This window comes from Salvelinus sp. IW2-2015, linkage group LG16 (assembly GCF_002910315.2).
Source record: "Salvelinus sp. IW2-2015 linkage group LG16, ASM291031v2, whole genome shotgun sequence".
Classification (NCBI taxonomy): domain Eukaryota; kingdom Metazoa; phylum Chordata; class Actinopteri; order Salmoniformes; family Salmonidae; genus Salvelinus; species Salvelinus sp. IW2-2015.
The window spans coordinates 9758415-9777896 of NC_036856.1; the positions used below are offsets into that span (position 1 = coordinate 9758415).

At 43.3% G+C, this 19482-nt stretch overlaps 1 protein-coding gene across 1 annotated transcript in view; it reads right to left on the reverse strand.

The window, feature by feature from the left end:
• Nucleotides 1-758: 758 nt before the first annotated feature.
• mast3b (microtubule associated serine/threonine kinase 3b) overlaps nt 759-19482 on the reverse strand; it is a 59607-nt gene continuing 40883 nt past the window's right edge. The window contains 17 exon segments of the mRNA XM_024004336.2: nt 759-5555; nt 5557-6562; nt 6796-6983; nt 9399-9535; nt 9648-9770; nt 9890-10116; nt 12762-12971; nt 13321-13442; nt 13710-13870; nt 14054-14166; nt 14416-14538; nt 14753-14854; nt 14945-15110; nt 15391-15523; nt 16909-17047; nt 17980-18188; nt 18483-18577. Of these exon segments, the coding sequence (XP_023860104.2) occupies nt 5489-5555; nt 5557-6562; nt 6796-6983; nt 9399-9535; nt 9648-9770; nt 9890-10116; nt 12762-12971; nt 13321-13442; nt 13710-13870; nt 14054-14166; nt 14416-14538; nt 14753-14854; nt 14945-15110; nt 15391-15523; nt 16909-17047; nt 17980-18188; nt 18483-18577 (3321 nt within the window). The 3' untranslated portion in view covers nt 759-5488.

A 19482-nucleotide genomic window follows, 5' to 3' on the forward strand; every position in this document is an offset into this window, starting at 1 on the left:
TTGAGAAACGAAAACGTTATTATTGAAATTAAACTGTGAAATCATAACTGGCACGCAGATCGGTAGAAATGGTAGGATAAATTCTTAGCTTCCCCAAATGTGACATCTAACCATGGCCAGTAGAGAGGAAAGGAAAATGATCTAGGAAAGGAAATAAGGACATGAAATAAGAAAAGGAGATAGGGAAGGAAGCTAGGAAAGATGGAAAGGAAGCTAAGAAAGGAGGAAAAGAAAGGGAGCAAGGAACGGGAGAGATGAAAGGAAACTAGGAAAGAATATTAATAAAAGGAAAGGGAGCTAGGAAAGGATGAAATTAGCTAGGAAAAGAATTAAGGAAACGGAGATAGGAAATGGAGGTAGGGAAAGAAAGGAAGTTAGCAAAAGGAGGAAAGGAAGCTAGGAAATGAGGAAAGGAATGGGAATCTAGGAACAAAAAGGAGTTCATACATGTGGTAGGGATTAACCACGGCAAGTAGGGAGGAAAGGAAGGGAGCGAGAAAAGGAGATAATGAAAGGGCGCTAGTAAAGGAGAAAAGGAATCTAGGAAAGAAAAGGAGTTCACAAATATGTGGTAGGGATTAAACACAGCCAGTAGATGGCGATAGTATTGCTTTTAGTGACTGGCTAGTTTCGTCACAGGCTGCTGCAGGGCTGCAGCTCCATACTTTTGGTCATACCAGCTAAACTTGTGTTGTATGAAGCTTGCTGAACACCCACCAGTTCAAAAGATCTTCTTAAACAAAAGATAGGACAATGTGTGCCTTCAATATCAAATGCCATACGGAAACAATTTATTATAAAACCGTTTGGAAACATCAAGTAAAAACACAAAATAGATCCATCTGGACACTTGTACCAAGGATGGCCGGCATCCCTACTCAAACAAAAGCAGACAGATGTTCAAACAAGGCAAAGTGATGTGAGCCTGCAAAATTGTTAGGATTCTCAGGTACACAAACACTTCTCGGCAAATACATTCAATAGTCCAACCCAACCGTAGGCATATTCACATCCTAGCCATCTATTTACTCAACATTTGCTTTTGTTTGAATAGAGCGCTAGGCCATACAGTTAGAACCACAAAAAGAAAAACTAGTCAGACAAAACTGGCTTCGAATAAAACAAATATGAACACCATCATACTCTCCATATTCACATAAAATGGACATTAGCACTGTACCTCCAGTATTTCTAACTCAATCACAGAATCAAACAAAGGGAAAGAATGAATGTGGACATGTTTTTGCATGTGTGTCCATTTGACCCTGTAAGTGTGTGACAATGTGTACAGGTACCCTTGTCTACAACTAAGTTGACATAGAGGCGTTCGATAGCAGACCATTTTATTTTTATTTATTTTTTAATTTATTTTTTAAATGAGTGTTAAATGCAAGAGAGACAAACCACTGTATGGGCTATGCATAGCCTAACCGTCTAAGCTTCACTCCCAGCCCTTGATGAACCACATGCACCCCTTATGACGTAGATGACGAAAGAGATTCTTTACCGCGCAGTGGTGAGAAAGTGAAAAACATTAGACATACACATCCCGAGAGTGGAAGATTTCATCCCAGCACACACAGAAAAAGACCTACAACTATTAGGAAAACAGACCAGTTGTCTATTTGTGGTTCAGGGTATGATGAGTAGGAGTCAGAGGGAAGTGCAAAAGTTGACTTTGCACACAAATGCTCTATTAGACACACTGTAGAAACCCCAGCATGGGCTATATAAACCCAGAGTACCATGCAATCAAGTATTATGTGTCCTTGTCTCATGCAGCATGCATCTAACAAAGGCGTAAACAAGAGAAAATGCATCATACTGTATTCTTATAGAACAGTTCAGAAGTTTTACAGTTCCAAAAAGGTACTTGAGTAAAGCCTTTAAAACGGTGTAGTGTTGAAATGCACAGACTGCAATACAATACCTACACAGTACATAGAAATACAGGATTACAAAATACCATTTGTTGAAATTGTACATAGCATGTTCATTGTAAACAATTCTGACCGGCTCCGCGAGATAGCGTGTCCTGGGTATAATTTCATTTCACCACCACTGACTTCTGAGTAGTTCATCAAATCTGAAAATATAGACCTCTTTTGAGGATCTGTTGAGACTCTGAAAGAACCCCCTCCCACCGCCAACTTTTGATATGTACAGACAGTTACATAACAGCAAGTAAAATTTAACACAATATCAACCTTCAGAACTACTGTAGTGTATAAAAGGCCCAAAATGATGGTGTTCAACACAACATAACTCKTTTTGCAACAATGATGTGATTCCCCAACAAGCTTCATCCTTGAGGCACATTTTTACAGCCATTGTTGTTCACATCACTTGTGCAACTGGTATGTTGGTATACTCTAAAATATAATACTATTAAGTATAATAATAATGCATATGGCATTAAGACTCCGATATCAAAATACATACATAAATACATGTACAGTACAAAGACATAAAACGATKATCTGTTCCTAATATCTAAGCCCTGGGTTCTGACTGAAGGTATGTCACGCTCCTCCATTGTTGCCTCTTCCTTATATCGTTTACAAAATTCATGTCAAAATATACATTTTCCTTAGTGCACTTCACCACAATGTAAACATCAACACACTGAAGAAGAAGATGAAAGAGGAATGGGTTTCTTACGCATGGACATTTACACGCACACTAGTCATTGTGCTCAAATCGGAGTATAATATGTAGATAAAGGTCAACAGCTGCATTTTAGTATCATTTGAAAATATGCTAGCGGATCTTGTGGAAAGCTTGAACTGTTTATCTTTAGCTTGGTGGTGTCACCTGGACAGCTGAATTCTAGGATGTAGCCTAAAACAGGTTTGAGAGCAAAACTATCTATTTGTGTCTTATCAAAACAATATCCTGTCAACAATTGCCTCTGTGACAGAGATTAGGTGACAGCATTTGATAGGATTAAAGTTCTATGCTTTAGTAGTACAAGCATTGGCAGCAAGCTCAAATTGCCATGCTACCATGATTTCAGCGAAATCAAGTGGGTATAAACCCTGTTGTCCATGAGAATCAGTACAGAGGAACCAGGAAACCCAGAAGTGGATGAGGTCGGGATGAACAAACATGATGAGGTTATGACAAAATATTGTGCAATATAATCAACAGGTTTCAAAACGAACCAAACCTGGCTTTAATTTATATGTTAAATAAGATTGGAAGAAATACCCTCTTTGAGATTTGGGTAAAAATGCTTAGAAATATAAACTAGCAAAATAATTGAAGCATTTGTAAAGGGGACTGCATTTTCCTGCTACTATCAAGCCTGCAAACAAGGGAATAGGAGCTATTTGTCAAACAAGAAAGGCCCTCATTCAATAAGATATGGGTTAAGAGAACAAAAACAAAACAAATCTGTTTCATGGCAGCTAATACCATTTGTTAGTAATACAATGACTTCACATCAACCAAAACCTGACCMAGCCACAGTGCATTCGGAAAGTATTCAGACCCCTTGACCTTTTCCACATTTTGTTACGTTACAGCCTTATTCTAAAATGAATTAAATAGTTCAATCTACACACATTACACCATAATGACAATGCAAAAAAAGGTTTAGATATTTTTGCAAATATATAAAGAATAACAAAATTGATATCATATTTTACATTAGTATTCAGACCCTTTACTCAATAATTTGTTGAAACATCTTTGGCAGCGATTACAGCCTCGATTCTTCTTGGGTATGACCCTACAAGCTTGGCACACCTGTATTTGGGGAGTTTCTCCCATTCTTCTCTGCAGATCCTCTCGAGCTCTGTGAAGTTGGAGGGGGGGGGGGGGGGGGGGGCCTGCACAGCTATTTTCTCTCCACAGATGTTCGATCGGGTCCAAGTCTGGGCTCTGGCTGGGTCACTCAAGGACATTAAGAGACCTGTCCTGAAGCCACTCCTGCGTTGTCTTGGCTGTGTGCTTGGGGTCATTGGAGCAGGTTATCATCAAGGATTTCTCTGTACTTTGCTCTGTTCATCTTTCCCTCGATTCTGACTAGTCTCCCACTCCCTGCCACTGAAAAACGCCACCACCATGCTTCACCGTAGGGATGGTGCCAGGTTTCCTCCAGACGTGACGCTTGGTATTCAGGCCAAAGAGTTCAATCTTGGTTTCATCAGACCAGAGAATCTTTTTTCTCATGGTCTGAGAGTCCTTTAGTTGCCTTTTGGCAAACACCAAGCGGGCTGTCATGTGCCTTTTACTGAGGAGTGGCTTCTGTCTGGCCGCTCTACCATAAAGGCCTGATTGGTGGAGTGCTACAGAGATGGTTGTCCTTCTGGAAGGTTCTCCCATCTCCACAGAGGAACTCTGGAGCCCTGTCAGAGTGACCATCGGGTTCTTGGTCACCTCCCTGACTAAGGCCATTCTTCCCCGATTGCTCAGGAAGAGTCTTGGTGGTTCCAAACTTCTTCCATTTAAGAATGATGGAGGCCCCTGTGTTCTTGGGGGCCTTCAATGCTGCAGACATTTTTTGATACCCTTCCCCAGATCTGTGCCTAGACACAATTCTGTGTTGGAGCTCTTAGGACAATTCCTTCGACCTCATGGCTTGGTTTTTGCTCTGACTTGCACTGTCAACTGTGAGACCTTATATAGACAGGTGTGTGCCTTTCCAAATTATGTCCAATTAATTCAATTTACCACAGGTGGACTCCAATCAATTTGTAGAAACATTTCAAGGATGATCAATGGAAACAGGATGCACCTGAGCTCAATTTTGAGTCTCATAGCAAAGAGTTTTAATACTTATCTTAATAAGGTATCTGTTTTTTATTTTTAATACATTTGCAAAAAAAAGTTTTTTAAAACAACAGTTTTTGCTTTGTCATTATGGGGTATTGTGTGTAGATGAGGGAAAAAACGATTAAATACATTTTTGAATAAGTGTGTAACGTAACAAAATGTGGAAAAAGACAAGGGGTCTGAATACTTTACGAATGCACTGTAATTAGCACCACTTTCAAAACTACTGGCTGAGATTACACAAAAGCATCACTAAGTCACAGCACACGAGCCTAAATCAAAACATGAATGTGTAAAAAATGAATTCCTCTCAAACTACTCACTTCTTTGAACTACTATTAGCAACTACTCTGTAGCATGTTTAAAAATAGACATAACAACAAAATATATGGACACAAAACATGATTTAACCTTGGCTAGCCACTATCAATTTAACATTTTCCTTTTTTGGCCCCAAAAATCCACTTAGCTTATAAAAGTAATAAATAAACCCAGGAAATAAAGTGCAATCTATTTCCTTGTGTTACATATTTATAAAACAATATCCTGGATCAAGTGAAATCTACAAAACAAAATCAATGTCGCGATTCGTTTGAGTTCCTTCGGAGGGGAAACACTCTGTTGCCCAAACATTTCCTTCCTTCAACAGTGAGAGTGTCAAGGTGCATCCTTGGAAGATATGTGCTGCATGAAATGATTCAAGGAAATGTCACTTCCTTAGCTTCCCTTTCTGGGGGCTAGAGTCTATTGCGGTATCCCCAACCTTATCAGAGGCAGTCTTTGTGCAAAGCAGCTGTCGCTTCTGGTGCCTTACTGGAGACGTTCACCGTGAGAGAGACATCCTTAACAAGCTGCTGTGTGCCAATGTTGTTATCGGTAGATTCGGGCTCCTGTCTCTTGCCGCCGTCCTCCTCCTCTCCGTCTGAGCACGGCTCCCAGTCGTCCTGCTCTTCACTCTCCGTTGAGCCCTGCACAGCAATCTGAGGCACCAGGGTGAAGCGTTTCACCTCAGTCACCTCCTCGCTGGGTTGGGACATAGGCGTCCAGGAGGCTGCCCTCTGCTGGAGCCGGTTGGCTCCAGGGGCAGTGAGCATCACGGTGAACGTGGGGCTTGTCTTCTGGTCGTCAGACTCGTCAAAGCTCACCTCCTGCACCGCCTCCTGCTTCTTGAAGGAGTCACGGCGTTCCGAAAGGTTGAGCTTCCTCATCACCACCAATTGCTCTGAACGCTCTGCCGCCCAGTCCCTCAGCCGCTGGCAGCCCCCGTAACCCCCCAGCAGCCTCCCGTGGTCCCCAAGGTAGGAGACCCCCCCGCCGCAGACCCCCTCCACCTCCACGTCCTCCCCCTCGCCCTGGAAAGGCACCTCCAACGTGTGCCTGCGGTGGGGGTACGACTTCTTGTCAACGTGGTAGGCGCTGGAGAGCCTCTCAGCCGACTGCACCCTCTTTAGGAGGGGAGAGCGGGGCGGCTCTGCGCTGCGGGGGCGCACACAATGGCGGACAATGGTTGGGGGCGACAGAGTCTTGCCACGGACTGTGTGGAAGGTCTTGGTGATGCCAGGGAGGGGAGAAGGGGAGCGCTGGGGTGACAGAGGCTGGGGAGAGGAGTTGCAGGCCAGGGGGGATGGGGGGATGCTGCTGGTGGACTTGCGGCGACCCACCTTGGTGTAACGCTGGATACTCAGCTTGGAGCCCAGGCCGTGCAGGGAGCTGGGCCGGATGTGTGCAGCCGGGGAGCTGGGAGAGCTGGAGCAGGGAGAAGTGCTCTGTGGAGAGTTTGTGTCTGAGGGAGAGGTAAATACAAAGTAAGTTTACGATCCACCTCAAAAGGGGCTATTGCATTGTCATGGACTAAGACATATGGAAAGCAAAATGGGGAGATAAAAGCTTAAGTTAGTGGTAACAGTAGTAGTTTTAGTAGTAGCCTAGTAATACAGTAGTGACTGTAGCCATAGTAGTAGTCATAGTTACAGTGTTAGTAGCAACATTGCTGCAGGAGCGTGGGCCTTGTCTTACCTGCAGCCTGGTGGTCGGGGGCAGGACTGCGGCAGGGGGTGGAGGGGCCAGGTGACAGGCTGTGTGTGGGGGAGCCTGGCAGGCTCTCGCTGGACGACACAGAGTGGTGCTGCAGTCCAGAGTTGAAGCTGCGGCTGCTGTGAATCACCGTGCTCTGCTTGGATAGCTTCTTCAGGATGCTCCGCCGCCTAGCTCAGTCAGTGGTTACAAAGAGTTATGAAGGGCTATGAAGGGGTTGCGAAGGGTAAATAGAGCCATAACATTATTATTATAGTACGTGATTCACAGCCCGGGAGTTTTTTTRCTGAAAATGTATGCGGTAAAACAAATTTCTCATTGAGGATAATTTTGTTTTCTAATTGATRGGGGTTAGGTCAACTTGTTTCACGATGACAGTAGAGTTATACAAATGAGAGGGAATACTCTGTGCATTAAGGAGGTCTTCTACAATATACCTTACGTTTCTTAACCTAAAGTCAAGGCTTAGATTTCTAGCTCCATTTTGAAAAAAGGCAACACTGGTGAGGTATGCAGTTTGGTGTCATCCATGCGGTAGTGTGTAGTGACCTCGATTGAACACTGGGGGGAGATTCACGTCGACGGGCGTCAAGTTCCTCTGTGTCCACATCACTAAGTATCTATCATGGTCCACACACTAACACATGCCTCTTACCCATCAGGAGATTGAAAAGATTTGGAATGGGCACTAACATCCTCAAAAAAGGTTACACAGCTGCACCATTGAGAGCATCTTGACTGGCTGCGTCCCCGCTTGGTATTTTTATTTTATTTTTATTTCACCTTTATTTAACCAGGTAGGCAAGTTGAGAACACGTTCTCATTTACAATTGCGACCTGGCCAAGAGAAAGCAAAGCAGTTCGACACATACAACAACACATGGAGTAAAACAAACATACAGTCAATAATACAGTAGAAAAATAAGTCTATTTTAAAAAATAAGTCTATTCTAATGTGAGCAAGTGAGGTGAGATAAGGGAGGTAAAGGCAAAAAAAGGCCATGGTGGCGAAGTATATACAATATAGCAAGTAAAACACTGGAATGGTTGATTTGCAGTGGAAGAATGTGCAAAGTAGAGATAGAAATAATGGGGTGCAAAGGAGCAAAATAAATAAATACAGTAGGGAAAGAGGTGCAGGTGCAGTAATCTATGAGCTGCTCTGACAGCTGGTGCTTAAAGCTAGTGAGGGAGATAAGTGTTTACAGTTTCAGAGATTTTTGTAGTTCGTTCCAGTCATTGGCAGCAGAGAACTGGAAGGAGAGGCGGCCAAAAGATGAAATTGGTTTTGGGGGTGACCAGAGAGATATACCTGCTGGAGCGCGTGCTAACAGTGGGTGCTGCTATGGTGACCAGCGAGCTGAGATAAGGGGGGACTTTACCTAGCAGGGTCTTGTAGATGACCTGGAGCCAGTGGGTTTGGCGACGAGTATGAAGCGAGGGCCAGCCAACGAGAGTGTACAGGTCGCAGTGGTGGGTAGTATATGGTGCTTTGGTGACAAAACGGATGGCACTGTGATAGACTGCATCCAATTTATTGAGTGGGTTTGGAGGCTATTTTGTAAATGACATCACCGAAGTCGAGGATTGGTAGAATGGTCAGTTTTACAAGGGTATGTTTGGCAGCATGAGTGAAGGATGCTTTGTTGCGGAATAGGAAGCCAATTCTAGATTTAACTTTGGATTGGAGATGTTTGATGTGAGTCTGGAAGGAGAGTTTACAGTCTAACCAGACACCTAGGTATTTGTAGTTGTCCACATATTCTAAGTCAGAGCCGTCCAGAGTAGTGATGTTGGACAGGCGTGCAGGTGCAGGCAGCGATCGGTTGAAGAGGCAACTGCTTGGCATCCGACCGCAGGGCGATACAGAGGGTAGTGCGTATGGACCAGTACATCACTGGGGCCGAGCTTCCAGCCATCCAGGACCACTATACTAGGCAATGTCAGAGGAAGGCCCTAAAGACTCCAGCCAATCAATTCATAGACTGTTCTCTCTGCTACCGTACGGCAAGCAGTACCGGTGCACCAAGTCTGGAACCAACAGGACCCTGAACAGCTTCTACCCCCAAGCCATAAGACTACTAAATAGTTAGTTAAAAAGTTAACCAAATTGCGACTCGGACTATCTGCATTGACCCTTTTTGCATGAACTTTTTGGACTCGTCACATACACTGCTGCTACTGTTTATTATCTGTCACTTTATTCCTAGTTAAATGTACATATATAGCTCAATTACTTTGTACCCTTGCACATTGACTCGGTACTGGTACCTCGTGTATATAGCCAAGTTATCGTTACTCATTGTGTATTTATTATTACGCAAATACTTTTCTATTATTTCTCTCTGCATTGTTGGGAAGGGCCCGTGGGTAAGCATGTTTCTGTTAGTCTACACCTGTTGCTTACGAAGCATGTYACAATTTGACTCGATTTGTAATAGTGACTCTTGCTGTATGTACTTATATAAATGTTTTGATACAGTATCAACCCCCACCAGGTTAATATATCATAACAATGGCAATACGGCAACAATATTCCATCAAAATAAATTAGCACAAAAACAAATCTAAATATTTTCCCTCACCTGTCCTGATTGTCCCTTCTTTTGCTTTTCTTGCTGCGTCTTGCCATCTTTCCCTTGTGGCTGGTCTTTCGAGCTGGCCCAACCTTGATAGACGTGTTCTCAAATGCAGTAGTCTGAAGGGCCACCTTGCCGCCACTCTGTTGGTGTTTCACAAAAAAACTATGAAGCATTGGTTCTTATATCTCGCCAACAGTGTTGTTATAGGTTGACAATAGGTATAGGCTCTAGGGTGTGTATTGTTTTATGGACCTTCAGAAGCAGCTCCATCATCTCTGTGTGAACCAGACCCTGCACGGACTCTCCATTCACATGAGTGATGAGGTCACCAGCCCTCAGTCCTGCCTCGTGGGCTGGGCTGCCATCTTCCACACTCTGTAAAACAAACAGTGTTTTTTAAATTATCACAATTCCTCAGTCTTTGTGGGGTGATGCCGCCTTTTATTACGTCATTATTGGCTAATTCTGGAGCAGGATAGCAAAGGGGCACTCACCGAGACCATGTGGTGCACAGTGTAAATGTCGCTGTCGCCCATGTAGACGCGGATGGCCTGCATGGTGAAGCCGTATTTCTTCCCTGAGCTGTGGATGACGATGGGTGGCCGCAGGCTTCTGAGGCTAAGCGACAGGTCGCGGCTGGGGGACGAATCGCGGGACGAATGATTGGAGGAGAGCGAGCGCGAAGAGATGGGGCTGGGCTGGAGGCCGCCGGGCATATCATCTGAAATGGTACACAAAGGATGAGTTCAAGTTCAGGAAATGAGAAAAYGCATGGGGCAATGGTTGAATTTAGAACAAGGGCCTGCTCTTGTTTAGCATTTACAATCAACTTAATAGCCATTAGCTCTGTGCAAACACACCTGCCATACCACACCCTATTCAGCGATATTTGCCTGCTTGGCACTAGTAACCCTGTATGACGAACTTACACTATATATACAAAAGCATGTGGACACCCCTTCAAATTAGTGGATTCGGCTATTACAGCCACACACGTTGCTGACAGCTGCATAAAATCGAACACACAGCCATGTAATCTCCATAGACAAACATTAYCAGTATAATGGCCTTACTGAAGAGCTCAGTGACTTTCAGCGTGGCATRGTCAAAGGATGCCACCTTTCCAACAAGTCAGTTCGTCAACATTCTGCCCTGCTAGAGCTGCCCTGGTCAACTGTAAGTGCTGTTATTTTGAAGTGGAAACCTCTAGGAGCAACAACGGCTCAGCCGCYAAGTGGTAGGCCACACAAGCTCACAGAACAGGACCACAGAGTGCTGAACCGCTTCGCACGTAAAAATCTCCTGTCCTCGGTTGCAACACTCACTACTGAGTCCCAAACTGCCTCTGGAAGCAACGTCATCACATTAACTGTTCTTCAGGAGCTTCATGAAATGGATTTCCATGGCCGAGCAGCCGCACACAAGCCTAATATCACCATGCACAATGCCAAGCGTCGCCTGGAATGGTGTAAAGCTCGCCACCATTMGACTCTGGAGCAGTGGAAACGCGTTCTCTGGAGTGATGAATCACGCTTCACCATCTGGCAATGTGACTGACTAATCTGGGTTAGGCYGATGCCAGGAGAACGCTACCTGTCACAATGCATAATGCCAAATGTAAAGTTTGGCGGAGGAGGAATAATAGTCTGGGTATGTTTTTCATGGTTCGGGCCCCTTAGTTCCAGTGAAGGGAAATCTTAACGCAACAGCATACAATGACATTCTAGACGATTCTGTGCAGTTTGGGGAAGGCCCTTTCCTGTTCCAGCATGACAATCCTCTGTGCACAAAGTAAGGCCCATACAGAAATGGCTTGTTGAGATCGGTGTGGAAGAACTTAACTGGCCTGCACAGAGCCCTGATCCTCAACCCCATCGAACACCRTCGGGATTAAATTGGAATGCAGACTGCAATKCAGGCCTAATCGTCCAACCTCACTAATGCTCATGGCTGAATGATAGCAAGTCCCTGCAGCAATATTCCAACATCTAGTAGAAAGCCTTCCCAGAAGATTGGAGGCTGTTATAGCAGCAAAGGGGGGACCAACTCATATTAATGCCCATGATTTTGGTTACCCTACTACCATCCCTACCCTAACTGGAGTAAACTAACGGACAGCAATACTTCTACTTACAGATATTTTGCTCACATCTACAGTACCTGTAGCTAAATATTTATACATATATTCCTAATTTCCTCTTCCTTCAAGTGCTGGATTTTCACCCACAGTGGCCAATCACCATTCGTTCTGATCTTAACTCCAATGTCCACAGATTACTTTACAATATTCGTTTGTGAGGAAAGTATTGGTGTTATATTACTTTGCGTTACTTTCATGAGAAAATTCTGTAGGAGCAAACAAGGCCGTGTGTACTGACAGAGATAGGCTATTTACTAACTCAGGTTTGATCACTAGTTTCTCCTTGCATCTGTGGCGCTGCTTTCCTGTGCTAGTCTACAAGCCATATGTACTGTAAGCAAAACATCAGTACAGATTTCCTATCTTTTCATTCAAAATCGTTCTCTCGAGCCGCCAGTTCTGGTTAAGGACCACACATACACAGACCCATAGAAATGTATAGAGGGCACACTTGCCACTACARGGGAAAGCCCTCTATGGGCTTTGTTTTCACAGAAGTGACCAATGGCAAAGATCAGAGGTGCGCCCTCTATATATTTCTATGTACAGCAACTGTCATGACATTTCTCCAAACCAGAGAGAGCGTTCAAGATTGACGTCTATCCATGTCCCGAGGTCGTCGGGAAATGCCTTCAAAACTGTCCACTAGGGGCAACAGTGAGCACTATTACCATCAAGTAGACTTGTGTTTTGCTAGGGTGCTGTGGACAGAGGTGGTGGATAAGTGTTATCCCATGACTCTGGATCAGAAGGTTGTGTGTTTGATCCCAGTCGTGGACACTGGTTTTACATGTTTTGTTTTAACCCTATCCCAAACCTTACCTTAACCATTCGGGAATGAGTGCCTACACTTAACCCTTAACTTAGAAATTTGACGTTTGGAAAAATGGGCCCACAGAGCAGCAGGAGTCAACCCAGGGTGTCAAAAACACACTGAAATTTGGAGCAACGTGGATAAATGTCTAATTCAGCAYTGAGACTGTGTGAGCTTGTTGCCTTTCTATAATCGCTCGAGAACTAAATGAGGAAACAAGTRGGGATCAGATCATGGAAACATGCCCGGTAGAGATATGATTGTGAAAGTAACGCAAGCGTTGTTTGACAAAGTAACTGTAATAATATTACCCAATTTGACAAAGTAACCCATTACTTTCCTCAGTTACTCATAAAAGTAATCTGATTTACGTAACAATTTACTTTTGTAATGCATTAACCCTAACACAGACCTGCAGTGATGATGAGAGACAGGGCGGAGATGGAGGCAGACTTGGGGACTTTGCCCCCAAGCCTCGTTCTGTCTGGTGTCTGTCTATCTGGTGTCTCCAGCTGGTTTCCAAAGCGTTGTGGGGCTCTGTGGTTCCTGGGGGAAGAGTGTTTGGCCCCGGTGCTGTTGCTACGAATCCTGATCCGATGCAGGTTTGACACTACCACCTCAGCTGTAATACACAGGAATAAGGGTTCAAATCAAATTTGTTTGACCAAATTAGGCAATGTCTGAAGTATCTTTGCAAATAATTTGGTCTGGATGGAAGCTCACTCTAAAGAGAAAGTCTATACACTTGAACTCTGTGTTTGTGCCTAGACTGTTTGCCCTTTGATTAGTCTGCACCTGGCTTGGTCATGAATCCTCCTATCAACAAAAAGCAATATCACACAAATCTGTTTGTTTTRATGAAGAATGTTTCATGAGAAATTAAATATATTATGTGATATTTCAATTTTTGCTGGTTTCCATGAGGCTGTGCAGACTTGAAGAAGAGTGGAGGGGCTTGGAACTGAGCTCACCTTCGTCGTCTGTGGAGAAGGCGAAGCGGGGCATGGTCTCCAGACTGTGGGTGCTGCTCATCACCAGGGGGCTGGTGCCCCTCTCAGAATGGAAGGAATTGGACATTGCCCGAGGGCGCAGGCTGCAACGCATCAACGGCAGTGTCAGTTAGGAGTAGAAGGGGCAATGGTGACATCCTATCTACAGCTAAAATAGTCATTTATGATGTGTGCAGCCATTGGTTATGCACACCCTATTCAGCAAACATTTCTTGACTTTTCGGAACTAATCATAATTTTATGCACTTTCACCCACTGTTTTGGGGTGCGCCCGATAAAGACGTGTTTTAACTCTTACACAGGGAATCCTAACAAACAGAGAGCTACAAACTCATTCTGGCTCTGCTCACCTGCCCCTGCGATCTTGGTGCTGGCGTTCCTGTCTCTGAATGTCTCCTCCTGGGGAGGGTGTGAAACGCCCATCCCAGCCCTCCTTGTCCTCACTGTGGCTGCGGTCRGATGAGAAGCTCAGGTTGGACGGTGTGGCCAGATGTTCTGTGCTGCTGTACACCTGYAAGCATGGAGTAGCCACATTAGCTAGGGTGGTCAAGTTTGGTGAACTTGGCACCAACAAAACCTTTTTTTCTCTTTCACAGATTTAAGGAGTTTTCCATTATATTGTATTTACAAAGAATTCTCAACAAACGACTAATATTATTGACATTTCTAATATTTMAAAAGGTACGTTCCYAACCTTGCTGAAGCGGTTTGACCAGGAAGAAAACTGACGGATTTCCAGGGAAGACTCTTCATCGTTGGTTTCGTCATCCTCATCTGAGGCCAAATGGTGGTAACGCTCTAAGCGAGCTGAAAACATGACAACACAAAATGAGTGGAACTCAGGAACAGGGACCGTACCATAAAATCCGAACCAGGATATTTAGTGTATTTCAGGAAAACATATAGTTTTCATTAAACACAATTGACTAATGAAAATATCAATAAGCATTAAACAGGCATGAAGAGAAAATATCACTACATCTGTGGAGATATACTAGCAATAGAAAGAATGGATCTTTGTCTTTAATAAAAGCACTTATGAAGGACTGCCCGTACTGTCAAAGTAACTGGTGTCGTCCTCCGCTTCCAGTTGAGGGATGAATTCGGCTTTCAGTCGCAGTAGTCCYTTCCAGTCCAGAAGTAAGAAAAAGGGGTGTTGTTTTACCTCAGATGCTCCTCCTAGAAKAATATTTATTTTTCCGATTACGGTCGTGTGCAAATCTCAGAAAAATAGCCAACAGCAAAACGTCAGACTAGGATGATGTGACATGAAAGATGAGGCCTCGGGTTCCAATATCTAGACTAGCGCACCACTTAGAATGAAGCAATAGGGCATGCATTRTAAGTGGGATGCTAGTATGGACATTGGAACGTAGTTTTGTGGTCTACGAACCTGTCCCCAGGCGCTCCAGAGGGCTCTGCCTCAGCAGCCGTGTGATCATGTCCTGGGCGTCTGCAGGTAAAGCATCATCCCCATCGGGCCAGATGATGTCATCTGTACATCGAGCAAGCACACGTTAATGAGAGGATCTCCACATTAAAGAAAGCCTACATACTGTACATATTCCATCAGTGGAATACTTACCACTGACAACCTGCCCAAAGAGTTCCTCGGGCGTGTCCCCAAAGAAGGGCACACATCCAACCAGGAACTCATACAGGATGACTCCCATGGCCCACCAGTCTACCGGCTTCCCATAGCCCTGTCTCAGTATCACCTCTGGGGCTATGTACTCTGGGGTGCCACACACCTAGAGAACCACACCAATAATATTCAGTTATACTGTAACATTTGCATTCAGATTTTTGTAACACAATGGAGTTTAGTTACACAGTAGTTATGAGATGGTACACCTATACTGGGTTGAGTATTTGAAAGTATTTGACCTATGCATTTGACCCRGGTGTGAGTATGTGTTCAAAAACACTTGTCTGGCATTTCGCTATATTGTTTTCCTATGCCTTATTATGGAGCTGAATGTATTTATAGTGAAAGGACCAATAAAGGGTTAAGCGGTTGACAAGACTCACCTGTTTGTCGATGAACTCCCTGGTGTCTTTCTCCATGTGACCCTCGTAAAGGTTAGTGGTCATGTTCATCAGGCCAATTCTGGACAGGCCAAAGTCGGTCAATTTGATGTGGCCCATAGAAGTGATCAACAAGCTGCAGGTGGCATAGAGAGAAATGTTAAAGCTACATTTTCTTCGACTTGAGGTACGGTACCTTCAGAAAGTATTCACACCCATTTTCCCACATTTTGATTTGTTACAGCATGAATTTAAAATTGATTACATTTAGATTTTGTCACTGGCCTATACACAATAACCCATAATGTCAACGTGGAATTATGTTTTTAGAAAAGCTACAGATTTTCTAAAAATTAAAAGGTGTAATGTCTTTAGTAATTAAGTATTCAACCCCTTTGTTATGGCAAGCCTAAATGCAAAGAAGGGCACCTATTGGTAGAAAAAAAGACATTGAATACCCCCTTTGAGCAGGATGAAGTTATTAATCACTCTTTGGATGGTGTATCAATACACCCAGTCACTACAAAGATACAGGCGTCCTTCCTAACGCCTAAGTTGCCAGAGAGGAAGGAAACCGCTCAGGGATTTCACCATGAGGCCAATGGTGACTTTAAAACAGTTACAGCGTTTAATGGCTGAGACAGAAGAAAACTGAAGAACAACATTGTAGTTGCTCCACAATTCMAACGTAAATGACAGAGTGAAAAGAAGGAAGCCTGTAGAGAATAAAAATATTCCAAAACATGCATCCTGTTTGCAATAAGGCATTTAAGTAAAACTGAAAAAAATGTGGCCTGAATACAAAGCGTTATGTTTAAGAAAATCCAATGCAACACTTCACTGAGTACCAGTCTTCATATTTGTGGCTACATCARATTATGGGTATGCTTGTCATCGGCAAGGACTAGGGAGTTCTTTTTTTTAAATGTACGGAATAGAGCTAAGCACATGCAAAATCCTAAAGAAAAAGCTGTTTCAGTCTGCTTTCCAACAGACACTGGGGTCTCCTTTCAGCAGGACAACTACCTAAAACACAAGGCCAAAWATACATCTATACTGGAGTTGTTAACCAAGARGACATTGAGTGTTCTTTAGCTCCTAGTTACAGTTTTGACTTAAATTGTCTTGAAAACTTATGGCAAGACTTGAAAATGGCTGTCTAAAATMATCAACAACCAACTTGAAAGAGCTGAAGAATAAAAAAAGAATGTGCAGATATTGTACAATCCTGCTGTGCAAACCTCTTAGAGACTTGCCCAGAAAGACAGCTGTAATCGCTGCCAAAGGTGATTCTAACATGTATTTATTCAGTGGTGTGACAAATTTGTAAAAATGCAGATTTTTTTTATTTTCTTCACTTTGTCATTATGGGGTATAGTGTGTAGATGGGTGGGGGGACGGACGATTTAATCCATTTTGAATTCAGGCCGTAACACAACAAAATGTGGAATAAGTCAAGGGGTATGAATACTATCTGAAGGCACTGCCTGTAAAGAGGTTTAAAGTTTGTTCTGGACTCACTTGTCAGGTTTGAGGTCTCTATGAACAATGCCGTAGTTGTGAAGGTACTCCAAGGCCAGCACAGTCTCAGCAAAGTACATCCGGGTCATGTCCACGGGAAGGGGGCCCATGTTCTTCAGCAGGTTAGCACAGTCCCCACCTGCAAGAGATAATCAACAGTTATGCTAAAGCTAGGAGAATTCATGGGTGGATCAAATTCGCCTTTCCAACTATACTGAACAAAAATATTATATATAAACGCAACATGTAAAGTGTTGGTCCCATGTTTCATGAGCTGAAATAAAAGATCCCAGAAATGTTTCATACCCACAGAAAAGCTTATTTCTCAAAAATGTGTTGCACAAATGTGTTTACATCCCTGTTAGTCAGCATTTCTCATTTGCCAAGATAATCCATCCACCTGACAGGTGTGGTATATCAAGAATCTGATTAAACAGCATGCTCATTACACAGGTGCACCTTGTGCTGGGGGGCAATAAAAGGTCACTCTATAATGTGCAGTTTTGTCACACAACACAATGCCACAGATGTCTCAAGTTTTGAGGGAGCGTGCAATTGGCATTCTGACTGCAGGAATGTCCATCAGAGCTGTTGCCAGAGAATTTAATGTTAACTTCTCTACCATAAGCCGCCTCCAACTTCGTTTTAGAGAATTTYGAAGTACGTCCAACCAGCCTCACAACCGCAGACCACGTGTAACCACGCCAGCCCAGGAGCTCCACATCCGGCTTCTTCACCTGCGGGATCGTCTGAGACCAGCTACCCGGACAGCTGATGAAACTGATGAGTATTTCTGTCTGCAATAAAGTCCTTTTGTGTGGAAAAACTCATTCTGATTGGTTGGGCCTGGCTCCAAAGTGGATGGCTGCGTCCCTACCCAGTCATGTAAAATCCATAGATTAGAGCCTAATTAATTCATTTCAATTGACTGATTTCCTTATATGCACTGTAACTCAGTAAAATCGTTAATTGTTGCGTTTATATTTTTGTTCAGTATATTTCCATTACAACATGACAAACAGAGTCATGATAAACATATCGCTTTTGGGTTAGAATATCATATGACATTACCTTCCACATACTCCATCACCATGCACAGGTGGCGTCGTGTCTCAAAGGAGCAGAACATGGAGACCACAAATGGGTTCTCGGCGAAGGTCAGGATGTCCCGCTCCACAAACACCTGCTGGATCTGGTTCCTCAGGACCAGGTTTTGCCTGTTGATCTTCTTCATGGCGAAACGCTGCCGAGTGTCTCTGTGTCGGACCAGGTATACAGCCCTGCCAACCACCACAGGACAGGAGCCGTGTCATACAAGACCTCCATATTGATAATCCATGACTACAGGGATAGTTCAATCCATAAAAGGTGGAATTTAAGTTAATATTCAATAGTTTTCTAAATGTTTACTAACCATGTCAGAAGTCTACAGTTGGCATTTTACTGTTAACCTTTAACTGACTATAACTGAAGTGACAGAGTGCATTGATTTCAAATCAACATGATAATAGCTCATTGGGAGTCCATGTTTTCAGTGATCAGCGTGGTTAACCACTTGTCTGTTTAGCGCTTACCCATAGGCTCCATTACTGATGAGCTTGATGGTTTCAAAGTCACTCTCCAGTGGTTTCCTTCGCGTCGGGGTGAGTGCCTGGGGACACTTGTTTTGCTACAAACAGCGCAAAGAATTAGAGAATTAAGAGGCAGCCATTATTCAAAAGGTGCCGGGGGACCCATTAACCCACTGGTGCCAGTATGATTACATAGCCAGTCTACCAAATAACGTCATGTAAATAAAGCTGCTTATGTTGTTAACTGAAAGTCCAGTTTGTGTGATTCTGTTGGCAATCTCATACTAAAAACCTAGTACATCACAGGCAAGCCAATGCCCAATTTATTTATTTCAAACATTTTTTTTTTTAGCTAATGTCCAATTCACATCGTGACATATTTCATTACGCGGTAAGTCATCTTAACGCAATCTCATTCTGCTACTGGATGGAGAGCATATGGTTTGACAATGCAAGACAAAATGGAGGAGAGTCTAGTTTCTCGTCCGAGAACGCATTTATTTTGGGAGATTGCAAAATAGGCCCTTTTCATTCAAGACAGGAGAAACATATTGTTTCAGGTGATAATAAAACATGTTTCGTTGAGTTACTTTTTCCTCAACTTCTTTCTCGAACTTTCTATCAAGTCAAGCTAGTTTACAGAGCAACTAGCTAGCTAACTAAAAGCAAGGCTAGGTTGAAAATACTGTAGCTAGTGATCTCCACCTAAAAATTATTATCAAAAACAAAAGTAATTACCATCACAATAAACTAAAACAGACATATAATATAATTGGCTTAACAGCCAACATTTCTATTAAAATAGTACTCAAMTATAGGAATGGGTAATTGTTTACAAGTGCTAGTTATCTTTATTGGGATAGGGGGCAGCATTTTCACTTTTGGATGAATAGCGTGCCCAGAGTGAACTGCCTCCTACTCTGTCCCAGATGCTAATATATGCATATTATTATTACTATTGGATAGAAAACACTCTGAAGTTTCTAAAAAAGTTTGAATGATS